The following is a 20,598-nucleotide window of genomic DNA, read 5'->3' on the forward strand; positions in this document are numbered from 1 at the left end:
AAATGCAAGTTTTAGAATATTTTCACTTTCTTCACCCAATCCTCTCCAGAGATCTAACCTCAGTTATAAGTTTTAATGAGAAAGTTTGGTACTTTCAGACTATTATTATTTCCTTTTAGTCTTTTTTTTTCTATTGCAAAAATCCATATTTAGCACTTCCATCATGTATATAGTCTTATAAATGTTGAAAAAAAAAAAAATCCAAATCACTACCTGTAGAGTTCTGTGGGAAAGGTCCATAAGTTTCCTCTTGTATTGTGCAATTTTGGCCATGGTTGTAGTTTGATTCTTCTGTAATTCACCAATATCTTCGGATATTATCTGTTTAAAACAATTTTTTAAGGTAAATAAAGTAGCACAACTATTAAGTTTACTACACACAAAAGATGAGCCTGAGATTCATCTCTCAAAATATAAACTCCTTTAAATCTACTTTTGTATTTCTTCCACTTTTGTACATCCAGAAGTTAAAACGTACCATTCAAAAATTTCTTTAGAGCTCCAGGAACTTTAGTGATGAGGCAAAGTGTATAGAATAATAAAACATATTCTTCTGAAGTAACTAAGGAATTTGAATACTATGGAACAGAGCCAACAACCAGGCCATGAAAAGTATAAAAGTTAAGATCTATAAAGTGACATGCAGGAGCCTTAAGAGACAATTAAATCTAACTACTTGAAGAAAGTATAGTATACACTGCTTAGTCGCTCAGTTGTGTCTGACTGTTTGCGACCCTATGGACTGTAGCCCGTCAGCACCTCTGTCCATGGGGATTCTCCAGGCAAGCATACTGGAGTGGGTTGCCATGCCCTCCTCCAGGGCATCTTCCCAACCCAGGGATCAAACCCAAGTTTCCTGCATTGCAGGTGGCTTCTTTACTGTCTGAGCCACCAAGGAAGTCCTGTATAGTATATGGTCCGATAGTAAGTTTAACAGAATACTATGGAGAGATAGGCTCAGAGTGGAGGGAGAAAGGAAGGATATTAATTACACAACTGAGACATTTTTATGTCTCTGCAGATATTTAATTTGTTCTTTGCTTGGCCTAAAATCCTACTGTTCTACCTTAACCTTACAGAATTAGTTAAAATCCTAGTTCATTTAAGATTCCTGATCAAAATTAAGCCCATTATGATTGTTCCTATCATCATTAATCATTCTGTGACACTGGCTTATATTGAGATGTTATAAGTAAGAGTGTAAGAAGATTGTACAAGACATATTTTAGCATGTTTACCTACACATGTCACCTTTTAAGGAAACTTCAATGCCAGGCCATGTTGAAGGGACACAATTAGGTGACCAAATTTTATGTAACCCAGGCACCCTCTCCATCCCAATTTTGAAAAGTTTGCAGGGCTTCTAGACAACAAGAGTAATTATTATTCTATAGCAGCAGTAGTAATAAAAAATAGAAATGTTACCACTCAAAGTATTTATTGACAAACACTAAAACAATCTAGAAATTAACCAAGAAAAAATGCCTACAATTTTTAAAATTTATTTTAAAACTATTACAAAAGACACAAGAGACTTCAATGAGAAAAGGAACATGTTCATGATGGAATAACTTAATATTACTAAGATTCAATTATATATTTAATGCAATTCCAACTAAAATTCTAGCATTCTGACAAACTCAATTCTAAAACTGTTATAGAAGGATGAAGATCCATAAAGAGCTTTAAAAGTGTGAGAAGAACAAAGGCTGGAGATCCACTCTACCACATATCTTTAAAATATACTGCAAAGCTGTAAGAGTAAAAAAAATGTGAAACTGATTTAAGAACAGACTATATCACATATATATGGAAACTTTGTTTGGTAAATGCTTTGATAAATCATTGAGGAAAGTATCTGTGTTTTGTGGATAACACTGGAAAAAATAAGCTACTATTTAGAGAAAGTTCATATCATATAGTATATAAAGTGAATTCCATGAGGACAGAAGACTCAACTGTGAAAGGTTAAACTCTACAATAATAGAAAAAAACCTGCAGACTCTAAAGACCTTGAATGAGGAATGATTTCTTAAGAAAATTCCCCCAAAATAAGACAAGGCCAAAAAAAACAATGGCTATCATTACATTAAAATTAAGATTTTCATAAACAAGACCCTACTTATCGCACAGGGAACTGTATTTAATATCCTGCAATACACCAAAATGGAAAAGAATATGAAAAAGAATATATATATAAATATATATAAAAAAACGGAATCACTTTGCTGTACAGGAGAAATTAACACAGCATTGTAAATAACAACAAAATAAAACTCTTCAACTATGGACACTACAGACAGAATTAGCAGAGAAATAAGAAAAGTAGGAAATTTTAAAAATGTTAGACGATGGATTAAAATCTGGAATAAAAGATGAACTCCTGAAATTCAAAAAGAAAAGATATGCAGTCCATCAGAAAAACAGGCAAACAATATGAACAATTTTGATCTAGACCAAATGACTAGATACATGCTGCTCTCTCTTTCCTGTTGAAGACAGATGTAAAATGAACAGAATGCATGGGCAACCATCTGAGGACTCTGAATTTGAAGTACCACTGAACTAGCGGTGAGTTTACCATAATTTTGCCCTCAGTTTGGTTTCAACACAGCCCTAAACCTAGAAGTGGCCATCATGCTGATAACTCCAAGAAAACCTATTACCTCTGGTGCAAGGAGATACATTATGGTATACAGAGAAGAGTTTCTCACTTTTAACACTATTAATTTGGGCCAGATAATTCTTCATTGCAGTGGTACTGTTCTGTCCACTGTAGGATGTTTATCAGAATCCTGGCTTCTACCTGCTAGATAACTGTTGCACACACCACCATCATGACCATAACCACCACCCTCGCCCAGCTGTAACAACCGAACAAGTGTCTGGATACTGCCAAATGTGTCCCGGGGGACAAAATCATCACCACACACCCCAATAAGATCTAACACTCAACCAATTACTAAAACAAATGATAGGTGAAATGACAATAAATTAAAAACAGAATACTAAAAAATGTCCAAATAACCCAGAAGAAAAGAGAGGAAAGAAAAACAGAGCAAACAGTTAACAGTAAGATTCCAGGCCTAAGTCTAAATTTTATGCTATCTACAAAAAACTTACTTCAAACATGATAAAGGTAAGTTAAAAGGATGGAAAAGATACAAAATCACTAGTCAAAAGAAAGCTAGAGTGGCTTTATGTGATATCAGAGAAAGCTGACTTCCAAGCAAAGATAATTGCTAAGCATAAAGAGGAACATTATGGTGTATGCCAAGAAAATATAACAATCCTAGATACATACGTACCTAACAGCAAACCTGAAAGGAGAAAAAGACAAATCTATAACTACAGCCGGAGACTTCAACTCTCCTCTTAAAACAGAACTTGTAGGGCTTCCCTGGTGGTTCACTGGTTAAGAATCCGCTTGCCAATGCAGGAGACATGGGTTTGATCCCTGATCTGAAAAGATCCCACATTCCACGGAGTGACCAAGACTGTGCCCCACAACTGTTAAGCCTGTGCACCGCAGGAGAAGCCACTGCAATGAGAAGTCCACATACTGCAAAACTAGAGTAGCCCTCGCTCTCTACAACTGGAGAACGCCATGTAGCAGTGAAGACTCAGCACATCCAAAAATAAACAATCAGTAGAAAAATCAACAAGAACTTAGAAGAACTGAGCAATGTATCAAATGGATCTCACTGACACCAACAGAAGACTCCAAGAACAGCAGAACACACATTCTTTTCATAGGCCTATGGATTAAAACCTTTACAAAGTTAAAAGAACTGAAATCATAACAAAAGTTCTCTGACAATAACAGAGTTAGATTAGATAACAACAGAATAAAAGGAAAATCTCCAAACACTTAAACCACAATAGTCAAATAGAACCATCAAAGGAAATAAAAAATATGGCACCTTCCTGGTGGTCCAATGATTAAGACTCCGAGCTCCCAATGCAGGGGACCTGGGTTCAATCCCTGGTCAGGGAACTAGGTCCCACGTGATGCAACTAAGAGTTCACACGTGCTAAAGATCACATGTGCCTCAAGGAAGGTGGAAGATCCCGTGTGCCGCAACTGGGGCCCAACACAGACAAATTAAATTAAAAAAAATTTTTAATGAATCAAAGATGACAAATACAACATTATCAAAATTTTGGGGATTCAGGTAAAGCAGTACTTAGAAGAAAATTAATAGCATCAAATGCCTTTATTAGAAGTCTCAATACCCTAAGCTGCTACCTTAAGAAACCAGAAAAAGAAGAGAAAAATAAACCCAAAGCAAGTAGAATAAAGGAAATGGTTAAGAGCCAAAATTTATAAAACTGTAAACAGAAAACTAGAAAAAAAAAAAAAAAAAAAAAGTAAAACCAAGAACTTGCTCTTCGAAAAGATCAATAAAATTGACAAACTTCTAGCAAAACTGACAAAAATAAGCACAAATAATAGCTTCTTTGTCCTTACTTTCAAGAACTTTGGTCACACCCCATTTATAGTACTATGCACAACTCATTTTAAAAGTGATGCCAATAAATTCAGTATACCTAGTCTAAGATAATCAGTCTGATTTCTGGTGTTGACCATAGGGTGATGTCCATGTGTAGAGTCTTCTCTTGTGTTGTTGGAAAAGGGTGTTTGCTATGACCAGTGCGTTCTGGCAACTCTATTAGCCTTTGCCCTGCTTCATTCCGTATTCCAAGGCCAAATTTGCCTGTTACTCCAGGTGTTTCTTGACTTCCTACTTTTGCATTCCAGTCCCCTATAATGAAAAGGACATCTTTTTTGGCTGTTAGTTCTAAAAGGTCTTGTAGGTCTTCATAGAACTGTTCCACTTCAGCTTCTTCAGAGTTACTGGTTAGGGCATAGACTTGGATCACTGTGATACTGAATGGTTTGCCTTGGAAACGAACAGAGATCATTCTGTTGTTTTTGAGATTGCATCCAAGTACTGCATTTCGGACTCTTTTGTTGACCATGATGGCTACTCCATTTCTTCTAAGGGATTCCCACCCACAGTAGTAGATATAATGGTCATCTGAGTTAAATTCACCCATTCCAGTCCATTTGAGTTCGCTGATTCCTCAAATGTCAACGTTCACTCTTGCCATCTCCTGTTTGACCACTTCCAATTTGCCTTGATTCATGGACCTGACATTCCAGGTTCCTATGCAATACTGCTCTTTACAGCATCGGACCTTGCTTCTATCACCAGTCACATCCACAACTGGATATGTTTTTGCTTTGGCTCCATCCGTTCATTTTTTCTGGAGTTATTTCTCCACTGATCTCCAGTAGCATATTGGGCACCTACCGACCTGGGGAGTTCCTCTTTCAGTATCCTATCATTTTGCCTTTTCATACTGTTCATGGGGTTCTCAAGGCAAGAATACTAAAGTGGTTTGCCATTCTGTTCTCCAGCCAAAGATGGAGAAGCTCTATACAGTCAGCAAAAACAAGACTGGGAGCTTACTGTGGCTCAGATCATGAACTCCTTGTTGCCAAATTCAGACTTAAATTGAAGAAAGTAGGGAAAACCACTAGACCATTCAGGTATGACCTAAATCAAATCCCTTATGATTATACAGTGGAAGTGAGAAATAGATTTAAGGGACTAGATCTGATACACAGAGTGCCTGATGAACTGTGGATGGAGGTTCATGACACTGTACAGGAGACAGGGACCAAGACCATCTCCATGGAAAAGAAATGCGAAAAAGCAAAATGGCTGTCTGAGGAGGCCTTACAAATAGCTATGAAATGAAGAGAAGCAGAAAGCAAAGGAGAAAAGGAAAGATATTCCCATTTGAATGCAGAGTTCCAAAGAATAGCAAGGAGAGATAAGAAAGCCTTCCTCAGGGATCAATCCAAAGATATAGAGGAAAACAACAGAAAGGGAAAGACTAGAGATCTCTTCAAGAAAATCAGAGATACCAAGAGAACATTTCATGCAAAGATGGGCTCGATAAAGGACAGAAATGGTATGGGCCTAATAGAAGCAGAAGATATTAAGAACAGGTGGCCAAGAATACACAGAAGAACTATACAAAAAAGATCTTCATGGCCCAGATAATCACAATGGTGTGATCACTCACCTGGAGCCAGACATCCTGGAATGTGAAGTCAAGTGGGCCTTAGAAAGCATCACTATGAACAAAGCTAGCGGAGGTGATGGAATTCCAGTTGAGCTATTTCAAATCCTGAAATATGATGCTGTGAAAGTGCTGCACTCAATATGCCAGCAAATTTGGAAAACTCAGCAGTGGCCACAGGACTGGAAAAGGTCACTTTTCATTCCAATCCCAAAGAAAGGCAACGCCAAAGAATGCTCAAACTACCGCACAATTGCACTCATCTCACACACTAGTCAAGTAATGCTCAAAATTCTCCAAGCCAGGCTTCAGCAATACGTGAACCATGAACTTCCAGATGTTCAAGCTGGTTTTAGAAAAGGCAGAAGAACCAGAGATCAAATTGCCAACATCTGCTGGATCATGGAAAAAGCAAGAGAGTTCCTGAAAAAACATCTATTTTTGCTTTATTGACTCTATGGAAAATTCTGAAAGAGATGGGAATACCAGACCACCTGACCTCCCTCTTGAGAAATTTGTATGCAGGTCAGGAAGCAACAATTACAACTGGACATGGAACAACAGACTGGCTCCATATAGGAAAAGGAGTACGTTAAGGCTGTATATTGTCACCCTGCTTATTTAACTTCTATGCAGAGTACATCATGAGAAACGCTGGGCTGGAAGAAGCACAAGCTGGAATCAAGATTGCCGGGAGAAATATCAATAACCTCAGATATGCAGATGACACCACCCTTATGGCAGAAAGTGAAGAGGAACTAAAAAGCCTCTTGATGAAAGTGAAAGAGGAGAGTGAAAAAGTTGGCTTAAAGCTCAACATTCATAAAACTAAGATTATGGCATCTGGTCCCATCACTATATGGGAAATAGATGGGCCAACAGTGGAAACAGTGTCAGACTTTATTTTTTTGGGCTCCCAAATCACTGCAGATGGTGACTGCAGCCATGAAATTAAAAGATGCTTACTCCTTGGAAGGAAAGTTATGACCAACCTAGATAGCATATTCAAAAGCAGAGACATTACTTTGCCAACAAATGTCCGTCTAGTCAAGGCTGTGATTTTTCCAGTGGTCATGTATGGATCTAAGAGTTGGACTGTGAAGAAAGGTGAGCACCGAAGAATTGATGCTTTTGAATTGTGGTGTTGGAGAAGACTCGTGAGAGTCCCTTGGACTGCAAGGAGATCCAACCCGTCCATCCTAAAGGAGACCAGTCCTGGGTGTTCATTGGAAGGACTGATGCTGAGGCTGAAACTCCAGTACTTTGGCCACCTCATGCAAAGAGTTGCCTCATTGGAAAAGACCCTGATGCTGGGAGGGATTGGGGGCAGGAGGAAAAGGGGACGACAGAGGATGAGATGGCTGGAGGGCATCACTGACTTGATGTACCTGAGTTTGGGTGAACTCCAGGAGTTGGGATGGACAGGGAGGCCTGGTGTGCTGCAATTCATGGGGTTGCGAAGAGTCAGACATGACTGAGCGACTGAACTGAACTGACGGAGTCTAAGATAAGGCCTGGGTATCATGTAACATTCAAAAACCATGTTGGAATTTTTAGCCAGAGAAAATACTAAGAAGAAAAAATGATCATGATGTTCAAATATCTATAGGGATGTCATAGAAACATAGTGGTTACCTACAAAGCAAGCCTGAGAAAATGGATATAAATTATAGTAAGACAGATTTTGAGTCATTGTAAGAAAGAGAACCAGCATCAATCAGAGCGAGCTGACAAAGAAATGGGTTGCTTCATAAAACAGAAGCGCTTCATTACTCAAATAGTGTCTGAATGAATACCTAATTAGGAGTTCCACATAAGAGGACTTGGAAGTGACCTCTAGAACCTTTAAGCATTTGATTACAAAAGTCTACTTTAAAAATGTTAAGATTTAAGCATTCAGTAATTTAAAATTTGCTTCGTTAACCTATGATTATAATGTACTATGACAACACAATCATAATTGTAGCCCTCATTTTTATAAGGCCCCATAAATAAAAGTGTTTAATAAAATAATCTTTTCAATTCCAGCCAAAGAATCAATAAGTCTATTTGCTAAAGTCAACAATTCTAAACTCATTGTTAAATCAGATTTACATGATTTTTGGAGGTTCTATAAATAAATAAGTTGTGTAAAAGTATAATTGTTAATTTGTAGTATACACTATACAGTTTCTCATAAGACAAAACAGTAACTAAAACACATGGTAAGAACCAAGGTTTGTAACCCCTCTACTACTCCTAGGCCCAGAGAACGAAGCTAGATCCTTACATCTAATCTGGTCTGATGCTGCTTAGTCATCTGATCTTGAACCTTCAGTCTTCGAAGAAGTTCTTTGAAACCCACCATTGGTACAGGAATTAACCTGAAGAAACACAAATGGTCAATTTTCAGACCAAAGCCTATATTATTACGAAATACAAGGTAAGGTTTTCATAATAACATTCCTATAATTTACATTTCTAGGGTTAAAAGGCAGATCTATGACTATGAAATCAAGTGTTACACCACAGAAATTTCATCCAACCTGATTTTATGAGTGAGGAAATACAGTGTGGTAAAAAACTGCAGTATTAAATGCAAATATATAATTAGAGCACTATGACTCAGATTTTAATCTTTTCACTGCACAATGCGGCCTGATTATAATCAACATTCTTTAAAAAAGAATGAAAAGGAAGATAAACTCACTTTAAATGTAAGAATTATAGTTAACAGCTTGCATCTGCTTCCCTGGTAGTAAATATTAGTCTGTATAAAAAAACAAGATGAAAATACACTTACTTTTCAGAATCAGGGTTATCCACCTTGGCTTGTTCCCAGATAATAGGATCAACACCTACCATAAAAAAGAAATATTTTTTCTAAAAGGAACTATTTCCCATTTTTATAATATTTGTATGGGAAAGGCCCTCCTAAAGTGAGACACAAAACCTAAAATCTATAATGAAAAATGATTGCCAAATATGACCACAACAAGAACAAAAAATTGTTTTGTAAGATACAGATTAAAAAAAAAAAAAAAAAGTACCTCAAAAACAAGTATCTATAATAGGATAATAGATTAATCTCCAGAATATAGGAAAAGCTCCTCTAAATCACAAAGACAAAAAATTAAATAGAAAATGGGCAAAGAACATGAATAGGTAATTCACAAATATTATAAATGTGGCTAATATACAAAAAGCTGGTCAACTTTAGTAATAGGGAAATGCAAATGAAAGTATTAACTTTTTGCCAAAAGAGTGGAAAAATTAAAAAGACTGATTATCTCCATTGTTGGCAAAAATAGAGCAGAATGAGAAAACATTAGAAAAATAAAAAATGTGAGGAAAAGTAGCACACTCCTATTATGAATGTAAATGGCTGAACTTGCTCTGGAGGGCAATTTGGCAGTACCTAATAACAATACATGAAGTACTGCTGACCCTCTGATATCTGCAGAGGGTGGGGTTCAGGACCCACCCCACTCCCTGCAGATGCTCAAGTCCCTTGTAAGAAAGGGTACAGTATTAATAATATTTGCATATAACCTACACCCATCCTCCCATACACTTTAAATCACTTGTGGGTTACTTGTAATACCTAATACAATGAAATGCTATGAAAATAGCTGCCAAGGTGCAGCAATTCAAGTTTTGTTTTTTTGGAGCTTCCTAAAATTTATTTCCTGTTTTGGACCTGTGGTTAGTTGAAGGTGCAGATGTGGAGCCCCCGGATACAGAGGGCTGACTGTATACATAATCTGGACTTGAAAATTTCACTACCAGGAGTCTATTCTTAAAAAAAATACACTGCTGTGCATTTTAAGACAACTTTACAAGGAGGTTAACTGTTACATAGTTTATAATAGTGCAAAGGTAGAAATAGCCTAGAGGTTAAATACAGTAAGGTACATCCACAGTATTCCACGCAGTTTTTTAAAAAGAGTAAGATTTATCTTTATGTACTGACATGGAAAGCATTAACGAATACTATAAGCAGAAAGGCAGGTTGTAGTAAATGTGTAGTTCAGAATTCCTTTTTCAAGGACTTTATATATAAATATAGACAGAAATGCTTACAATAAAATCACAGATAAAGGATTGATAAAGTTCAATAAGTTATTAATAGTAGTTACTTCTGCGGAAGAGAGGTAAAGATCTGTCACTCAGTCAATTGAGATATGCCATCTGGAATCTTTTACATGAGAACACATTCAGGTTTTACCTGAATACTCAGTTATAAGTTAAGACATAAGCTAAACAAAAATAAAATATTAAGACTGAATTATCTTTGGGTAGGTGGATTATGGGCTATTTTCCTTTAGTTCATCACTGCTCAACAAAATTTCTAACAAACATAATTAGCTATACAATACAAAAAATTAAATAAATGAATAAGTACAATAAGAACATTCAAACCTATGTCCCAAATAAGCAGATGTGATAGGCTGACACTGGTTTCATTAACATTAATAACTAAGCAACAGCTCCCCAAATAGAGGAAGCATGTATTTCCAAACTTTTCATTTCCTCAACCCCATGACTCTGGAGACATACCAGCAGGAGGATTCTGTAAAAGCTGTTTGATCTGTGCAGGAGAAAGCTCTGTTCTAGTCATAGAAAGGGTTACACCAAGTTGCTGCAATTGTGTTTTAATATTGGTTTGTTCAAAATGGGCATACAATGTTGTAGCTGGAACTCTTCTTGAAGTACCATTTGGAGAACGCTCAACAACATAAATGACAACTTCTGTCCTGGGGGAAAGATAACCAAGTTATAAAATACGGAGCATACAACTCACAGCCACAAATATTAACGCAGTATGTGACTTTAGAAGGGTGCTAGCTGAATTCAGAAATGAGACAGACAAATAAGATATTATCTGTAAAGGTATGTTTAGCTGCAAGTCCTATTTTAATTTTTTTTCCCCACCAGAATCAAGAAGTACTTTGGAGATTCTGTTGAAACTTAATGGTTGCTTCATTGCAGTTTATAGAACAAAAAGTAAAATCTGATTTCAGTTACTATATCTAACTAATAATTCTTCTAACCCAAAATATTCTAAAGCAAATGTCTTGCCACTAAGTATGACAATTATATACAGGACAAGGGAAGTTGATATTTATCCATGAATGAACATGAACAGTAATCAGTTAAAACATTGCAGTAACATCTTTGTGGCCCCTGATTTGCACACAGCCACGATTATGTTTCCTCCTATTTCTAAATGAAAAATTAAAGAAATTATTAGCATCTAATGAAACCCAAGATTAAGAAAAAGACTTTTAAATAAATGTTTCTATAAATACTGAAGAATCACTAGCTAAGAAATAACATTCTGCTTTGAGATTTAATTTGTGCTTTAACAACAAAAACACTGTTTTTGTTGTGTTGATCACTCTTTTTGAGCCAAGGTACACAGAAACAAATAGAACATTTAATGTATACTTACTGATCATCTGGCAATGTTTTAATACCCTCTACATTTACAGTAAGGGTCTGGTTTCCTCCCAAAACTTTATGCAATGATTCTACCAATTGCTGTTGCTGGCTTCGAATATCTGTTTCTTTTTTGTTGAAAACTAAAACCACTAGCCCATCTTCATCTTTATTATTGGGCATGCAACTATAACCTACAGCCTGTGGAATGACAAAACAATATCAAAAACATGTACAGATCTCAAATCAAGTGTTTAATATTAACAGCTTACTATCTGCTAAAATGGGAAAAATAGCTTAATGTCTGGTAACAAAGGAACTATGTAATGATTCCCTCCGCCACTCTGTGCCCTAGGAGGTCACAAGATTACAAAGAGAAACTTTCTTACCCAAGAATAACATAGAGAGTGAAATTAAAATTTTCTCTCCTACAGAGTAACTAAATAGCTTTCTCCGCTGAAAACTGATACCCAATGTTGGGTGTTTCTGAACACTGTGGAAACAACTCTGCATGCCCTAAAAATGGCTGCCAAAGTCATGGATCAAATGTAACTTACTTTTTACTATCTATCTGACTCATGAAATTTAAGCAAAGTTTAAAGACATATAAAGAAATTATTTACTAAATAAATACTTTTAAAGTACCATAATAATACCATCAACTTATAAATGCTACAAAGAATGTCTACATTATTTTATGGTTTCATGTAATATAGAACAGGTTAGCTGTTTACATAATTTATTAAATATGACAAACTATACTTTTTTAGAATTACTCTTTTAGACAGAAGTCTTTTTTCTCTTTTGTCATCATTTATAATGTAATTTTTAAAAAATCTAAACTCACTTTAGACTAGTTCATTATGCATTTTACCATATGTATATTAATATAGCAATTATAAAAAAATTAAATTGTTATATTCAACCTATGTCTACTACATATCTCTTAATATTAAATTTTCAACTATATACACTCGAAAGACATACTTTCTTTTTGCAGAGAGATGAGATAGAGATATTCTCTAACAAGATAGGTTGGTCCCTTTTTGTTGTTTAGCCATGTTCAAAGGTCTAATTTTCAGCCTTGCAATTCTAAACACCAGCTTATATACACAATAATTAGGTTTAAGAGGCTGACACAGGCCAACAAAACTTGAAGAATATGGGAATATGTAATGATTCTTTCCACCAATCTGTGCTCTAAGGTCACATAATTATAAAGAGAAACTTTCTTACCCAGGAACAACATTAACCTAGGGAGCGAAATTAAAATTTCCTTGGATTGCCACGTAAACTGAATTGTAATATGCTAATTTTTTATGAAAAATACATCACCAAGCTGACCTAATACTCTCACTGACTGAGGAGCAGAATGTCTAAGAAGTTAAATTCAAACAAGAAAGTTGTTTGGTAGGCATGGAATCAGAACAAAGAAAATAGACCATATTGTTGTAATGGCTTTCACATCCAGCTAAATTCTAGTTTTGGGTCTCTCCTTTACAGGTGCCAAGCAGACCATTTAACATTTTTTTCCTGTTAAAAACGACACTCTAGTCACACTTTTCTTCAGTCATATCCTAGCCATCTCAATCACACATACATAAGAAATTACTCAATTTTATCTCAATTTCATATTTCTGTACTTTTAAAACCAAAGTGTTGTTACTGTACCATGTTCAACGAGTACTAAAAAAAAAAAACCAAGCAATTGTTTCCTTAGTATTATTTTAACCCAAACATCACATTCTCTCATACACTCTTCAAGTGATGATCAAAAGCAGTATCAATACCTTAAACCGGCAAAAGGGATTTTCTAGTGTGAATTCTACGGGTGGAATGTTATTGTTGAAATATCCTTTTCCTGTTCCCCAGAAGGCTTGTAGTTGATTCCATTTTGCCAAAATAGCATCTCTTTCATCTCCCAGTAGTGTTGGAGCAGAAAGGGCACTTGCAGTATTTATCAGCTGGTTGGACTGGGCAGGAGCTTGTGTAGGCTGACTGAAGAGACCACCTAATGCTAAAAATTTACCCCCAAATTAGTTTGTTTTTTTTTTTTTAAATCAATCAATTCAGATGCTAGATACAGTTAGCAGAATAAAGCCCACCACCTCACCCCAAAAGATCCACATCTTAATCCCCAGAACCTGTAAATATGTTACCTTGCACAGAGAAAGGGACTTTGCAGATATGATTCAATTAATTAAGCTGAGACCATCCTGGATTATCAGAGTGAGTTCAACATAATATAAGCATCCTTAAAAGGGAAGAGGAAGGTCAGAGTCAAAGTGAGATTTGCAGATGCTATGCTGCTAGCTTTGAAGATGGGAAAAGGAGCTATAAGCCAAGAAATGTGGACTCCAGAAGCTGGACAAGGCAAGGGAATGCATTCTCTCCCAGAGCCTCCAGATGTAATGCAGTCTTCTCAGTGCCTTGATTTTAGCTCAGTGAAACTTTTTTCTGGTTTTCTGATCTCCAGAACTGTAAAGTAGTATGTTTTAAGTTATAAAGCTTGTGACATTTAGCTACGGCAATAATAGAAAACTAATATGCTAGGACAATCTTTATAATGTCAAAGTGGCATGTCTAATATCATCTTAATGCAACCAGTTCCATTAGACACAAATTAGATTCATGAATTAATACTAGACCCACACCAAAAAAAGGTTAAAGTCTGTGAAGTTGCAGAATTATTTTTTAAAACAACATTTACTACTGATATATTTATACAATATATACAAATTGGAGGACACAAAATAAGCAAAAAGAATAATTATATCAATGTCATGTAATATCAGCTTAATAAACAATTTCATTTTCTTAGTGCAAAGAAATATATAGTGAAAAAAAATCAACAAATGGACAAATCCTAAGCTAAAGCTTTAGCTGGCTGTGTAACTTTAGACAAGTCATTTACCCCGTGTTACAATTTAAAGAAGGGCTGAGTTGTTAGATCAGTATTTCCAGAGTGCTAGATAAGGAAATAACCTTGGTATATGAAACTATAGATGTCAAGCAATAGTGGAATCACTAAATGAAGTAAATCATATAACAAAAACTTCTTTTAATTAATTATATATATAATTGTCATCTCATGTCATCTGCTTATCTCACTTTTTAACAAAGGGGCGAACAAATCTAAGACTCAAGAGCTTAAGCAAAGGTATCAAGCTAGAATTCACACTATTATATTTTCTGTGGACTTAAGTTCAATTATTGTTTCTTTATAGCAAGTGATACTGGTTTTCCATTTGTAGCAGCAGTATTAACTTTTCTTTCAAAATAAACACATTTAATGTTTAAAAGTAAATTGATTTAAAGAAAATTATTTAACAAGAATACAAATAGTATGTAGATAGAAGAAAAATCATGAATACCAAAATGACCCAAGTTTTAGGACCACTATATTGGATGACATTTAAGTTTTCCTTCAGCTCTAAAGATTTTAAGTACCAAAAGGCCAGTGGGCCTTCTACAGGGCTAAAGAGAGGCTGCTGTTACCCTCCACATGAGTATTATTAATTCCCAAATGGGCATTTATGAAAATGGTAAAGAAGTGGACTAGAAGCCAGAAGACTTGAATACTGATTTACTATAAGCTCACTCTGTAGCCTCTAACAAAAAATCCCTAGGCTTTATCATCCTCAGTTTTTAAGTAAGATTAGCAAACTATCATCTGTACTAATCTACACTTTACATTGGATTCCAACCACACTAGTCTACTCAGAGTGCACTAGTGAGTAGGCATTTCAGAAACACAAATAACAAAATCTAATAGATTCTTTGAAAGCCTTACCATATTAGACTTCTCACACCATTCTATCTTTTCAGGGCAGGGCCCTCATGCTATTGAAAATCTTCAGCTTTCATGGAATACATATCCTCCTTGAAAAACTATTCTCCCTTAGATTTCCTGACAATATAGTCTCCTGGTTTTATATATCATACACATATGTTAATACATACTTTCATTTATTCTTGCACCATGTATTCATGCAACAAGTATTTACTGAATACTTCCTAAGTGTCAGACAGAGAGGCAAAAACTAAGGATATGGTGGTAAACAAGACTGGTTCTTTAAACAAACTGAGCATATCGAACAAATACTCACAGTTGTGATAAGTGCCTCAAAGAAGTAGAGGCCCTGAGAGTCCTAAATGAGGGAGCTAATCAAGCCTCGGGCAGGAGGGTCAAGAGAAGGCTACTCCATTAGAACTTCAGCTAAGGTCTAAAAGAAGTAGTCAGCCAGGCCAGGGGTAGCAGCAAAGAATAACAGCATATGCAAATCTATGTGTCAAAGAAGAGGGGAAGATGAGCTGGCAAAAGGAATATGGACTACTAAACAACAGGGTAGGAGAAAAAAAAGATCAGACTATCACTGAAGCTGAGGGCTCACACAGGCCAAAAATGTGACAATCTCAGCATCAAAAAGAATAATGAATGTAACCAACTCAAACATATCCAATTTATTAATCTCATGCATTCAAAATGATAATTTTTAAAAGTAAAAGTAGAAAATTTAGAAAACTCTCAACTCCTTGGATACCACTGGAAATAATCAAGAACCAAAAACTTCTTACAAATACTATCAATTAAAAAGAAAGAATTTATTATGCCTTTCCTATACAAATTCTATTTCAGGGTGACCAAGCAGTCTTGTGGGGAAAAGGGATAAAGAAAAACTCCTTTTACAGAAGAATTTCAGTGTGGAAGACAGGGCAGAATTAGAAAGTCACCATTCTGCAACTCCTAATAAAGTAACTGATTGAGGCAATGACCATCAGTTAATGAGCGCATTAGGTTAAGAATGATGGGGAACTTTATAGATCAGCTCTCACCACCTGAACCAACCGGTCAATCTTAGCATCTCGAAAGGAGACAGTCTCTTAACAGGAAGCACACAGCACCACCTGCAGAGTATTCATGCTAAAAAGTCAAACTTTTTATTACCTAAAAGCTAACTTCATGCACCAGAAATATGGGGCATAAAGTTAAATGATTCTACAAGGAAACAAAGAAATGTAGAATAGGGGATATTTCACAGCACAACTGGTTCAATTTCTTCAACAATTCATGAGCCAGGTTAAAAAAAAAAAAAAAAAAAAAACCTTAAGAAAGAAGCTATCTATACTAAGAAGAATTCTCTATACTAACAGACATAACAAGAAAGTAAATGTGTGACTTTGGATCATGATTTCAACAAGCCAACTGAAGAAAACTTTACTGAGACATAAGGGGAAATCTGATTAAGAAATGGGTATTAGCTGATACCAAGGAGTTGTGAGTTGGAATGACTCCATGGTTTTAAAGAGAAAAGTACAGTAAAGCAGTAAAATAGGGGTGAAATGATATGTTTGGGGTTTGCTTTAAAGTACTTCAGCAATTAAAAAAAAAAAGACGAGGAGGGAGGAGACAGAGAAAGCAAATGTGGTAGATTCTGATTTTTGTTCAATTTATTTGGTAGACCATGGGGTCATTTTACTGTTCTATTTTTGTATGTTAGACTTTTTCACAATTTAAGAACAGTGGATGTTCAGTGGATTTGAGAGATTAATGACCTTAATTACTTGATTGGGCTTCCCTGACGGCTCAGATGGCAAAGAATCTGCCTGCAATGTGGGAGACCAGGGTTCGATCGCTGGGTTAGGAAGATCCCCTGGAAAAGGGGATATAATACCCATTCCAGTATTATTGCCTGAAGAATTCTGTGGACAGAGGAACCTGGTGGGTTACAGTCCAGGAGGTTGCAAAGAGTCAGACACAACTGATCAACTAACACACACACTTGAATGGGTAAAGAAAGAATTTAGAAACCAAACAGTGTAGTCTAAGAGGTAACAGAAGATAGCAGCAGGGGATCCCATTCTTTTACATCTGTTCCAAGTAGATTATAAAGGGGAGAAGAGGATGATAGGCAGCAATAGCTGAAGTGAGATGTGAAATAAAAGTTGTTTTGTTTTCACTGTTAAAAGAAAAAAAAGAAATTTCAGACTGTTTAAATGTGGATGAGAATAATCCTTGGATAGAGAAGCTGAAGACTTTTTTTGGTGGGGAGTAAGAGGTGGAATGGGGCAAGGGGTTGCTGGGAAAAATAATCCACAGCACAAGGGGCCCCAGAAGGTGGGAGGATATGAGATCCAAAGCACAGGCACAAAAAGAAAAGAATGGATACAGAGGGAGATAAACTAGGTTTGGCAATGGGCAGCTGAAGGAATTACAATGAGGGCTTCTGTTTTCTCTCTGAAGTAGAGGTCGAGGCCATCTGCTAAAAGTGAGAACAGAGAATTTGAGATTTGAAGAGAATAAAGATTGAAAATAACTTACAGAAAGCAGGAGAATAATCTGAAAATAGAAACCTCACAGGATTACCAAGCAATGTTGAGGGCCCAATTTGGGTTGGTGATGAACAATTTGGAGGTACTATTCAATCTCCTGTACTGTATGATTTTTTCAGGCAGTATCTAAATAGATACTGGGCTTACACAGGCTTCATGTTGTTCTTTCAGGGAAACGTGATACAAGGATAAGAAAGTTTAGCATCTTGGTAAGAGTGACTGAAATGGAAGGACTAGGACTCTTAAGCTAGTTAGAAAGAACAGTGAAGGAGCTGATTAAGTGTAGAAAGTGTCAGTGGTCTAAACATCAAAACAAGGTCTAAAAACAGCTATGTTGAAAGTACCTGACAAGGTAGGCTTAAAGAGCAAAGGTTGTGGGATATTTACATTAGTGAATTATGGAATTAGAACAGTTTCAGATGTTGCCAAAGTCCAAGGTAAGAATTGTGGCTAAAGTGAAATGGAGGTCTTCGGACTAAAACTTTGGTATGACTGTCTGAGTACATACGTACGTGAATGCTAAAATAACTCAGATTGACAGCACAAGTCGAAAAGCAAAACTCAGAAGAAGATAGCGCTAAGTGGTGTCCAACTCTTGCGATCCCATAAATTATAGCCTGCCCGGTTCCCCTGTCCATTGGATTCTCCAGGCAAGAATACTGGAGTGGGTTGCCATTTCCTTCTCCAGGGGAACTTCCTGATCCAGGAATTGAACCCAGGTCTCCTGCACTGCAGGCAGATGCTTTACTGACTGAGCCACTCAGCAAAACTCAGAGCCAGCTGCCAAAGAGTTCAATGAATAAGAAGGACTGTCCAGGAACTCAGCAGATAACCGAGATTAGGCATATCAGAGGCAGTGTAATCAGACAGCAAGCACCTTATACAAACAGGAGTTTTTAAAAAATGACGCAAAGTTTCACAATCTTTGCAGAGTAAACTCAAACTCCTTACAACAGCAGGTCCCAAATTCACCACACTGTGCTAGGCATTCATGCCTTTGTCAATGTTAGTCCCTCTGCCTAGAATACCCTTTTCTGACTTTATCCAGCCATCTAAGTCCCTTAAGAGTCACCTTTTCCACTACATTCCAAAGCACTTTGTATGGTGTATTTTAGTGCTTTCACACATATATTTTTTATAACTGAATGTTTATTAGACAATCTAATTGAAAGTTTGTTTCTCTATCTCCTTATAGACTATGAGCAACCTTATAAACCCAGTATATATACCCTATATACCCAGAGTCTTGACATAACAACACACACTTAGAGGAGAATGAGCCCTTTCCATTCTGAAAATGAACAGCACCAGATTCAAACTCCCGTTTTTCCAAAGACAAATAAGTGTAACTATAACAACATAGTTGAAGAGACTTCATGCCAAGAAACAAAGAAAAAACTTCATTTTTCCTTTCTTCTTCTTAACTATTTGGATTTCCATCTAACTTCCTATTGTTGCAGGAGGAGAGTAAGAAAGATATATTACTTTATTGTAACACAAGAATGAAAAATTCTATTTTCTTCATTTTATTGGTTAATAATTCTTGAAATTCATGTTTAATAAGTTACTAAGCTTCCATGACTGAGTAGGGTGAATTCTAGCCAATCAATCAAGTCACCTAAGAAAAATGAAACAGAAGTGATTTTAGGAGGTAGCGAACTGCAGAAAAGCAAACGGAGCATTACAGAGGAAGTCAAGGAACCTGAATCTGTTTTCCGGTACAACATCTCAGAAGACGTATGGACAAGGCACAATTCTCTCTGTTATCTCTCTCCATCTATAAAATGGAGTAACAAGAGTTCTATTTCATAGAGTTCTTGTGATAATTAAACATACTAATCCATACAAGATAAAAGGCTTCCCTGGTGGCTCAGTTGTAAAGAATCTGCCTACAATGCAGGAGACCTAGGTTCAATCCCTGGGTCAGGAAGATTTCCTGGAGAAAGGAATGGCTACCCACTCCAGTATCCTTGCTTGGAGAATTTCATGGACAGAGGAGCCTGATGGGCTACAGTCCATGGGGTCGCAAAGAGTCGGACACAACTGAGCGACTAAGCATATAAGCATACATACATACATACAAGATAACCCTGGAACATACTGCCACACCAGCTAGTAAGAAAGTTATCAAAGACTAATTCTACACATGTACCAACATGACTTGGGAACCAACCTGAAGAGGCTTACACTGGCTGAAGATGGAACAATTTAAACATCAATATGGAAAATAGCAATGGACTGAAAAATATCAAATAATTTAAATACTTCAGTTCCTGATATTTAAAAAAAAGGTTACCTTTGGAGAAGAATAGGGAACCAAATCTTTATTTTGAAAGTTAGGAATAAAGGGAAATAATTATTCAAATAGGATGAGGAGAATTTTCTCTTTACAGAAGTATTTCAACAAATAAAGGGAAAAGGAAGCACACGGTTGGAATGCCATTTGGCAACCCCTAATGAATTAATGGATCTTGGTAATCATCACCAATGGCCGCTGGTAACATCACAAAAAATAGAGACAATCAGACATTATATGCCTCTTGATAAAAAAAATACAACACTCTTTATAAAGTAGGCTTGCAAACAAAAAACTTAATGATCAATATAAATAACCCCTTAGATCCTACCCAATTTACAAGAAATACAGAGGACAAAGGTATGTTAACTATACAAATGGAATGCAATCATAAAGTCCTGACTGTCAACTTCTACAGGATAAATGATCTGATTTCATCAACAAATTGAAAA

At 36.2% G+C, this 20,598-nt stretch overlaps 1 protein-coding gene across 1 annotated transcript in view; it reads right to left on the reverse strand.

Moving 5' to 3' along the window:
* Positions 1–20,598, reverse strand: part of NUP54 (nucleoporin 54) — a 32,346-nt gene that overhangs the window by 7,143 nt on the left and 4,605 nt on the right. Inside the window, exons 4-9 of the mRNA XM_055588827.1 lie at positions 13,308–13,534; positions 11,531–11,718; positions 10,636–10,832; positions 8,879–8,933; positions 8,366–8,459; positions 214–321 (exon numbers count right to left, since the gene is read on the reverse strand). Coding sequence (XP_055444802.1) covers positions 214–321; positions 8,366–8,459; positions 8,879–8,933; positions 10,636–10,832; positions 11,531–11,718; positions 13,308–13,534 — 869 coding nt within the window. The remainder of the gene's footprint in view (positions 1–213; positions 322–8,365; positions 8,460–8,878; positions 8,934–10,635; positions 10,833–11,530; positions 11,719–13,307; positions 13,535–20,598) is intronic.

Source organism: Bubalus kerabau, chromosome 7, assembly GCF_029407905.1.
Source record: "Bubalus kerabau isolate K-KA32 ecotype Philippines breed swamp buffalo chromosome 7, PCC_UOA_SB_1v2, whole genome shotgun sequence".
NCBI lineage: Eukaryota > Metazoa > Chordata > Mammalia > Artiodactyla > Bovidae > Bubalus > Bubalus kerabau.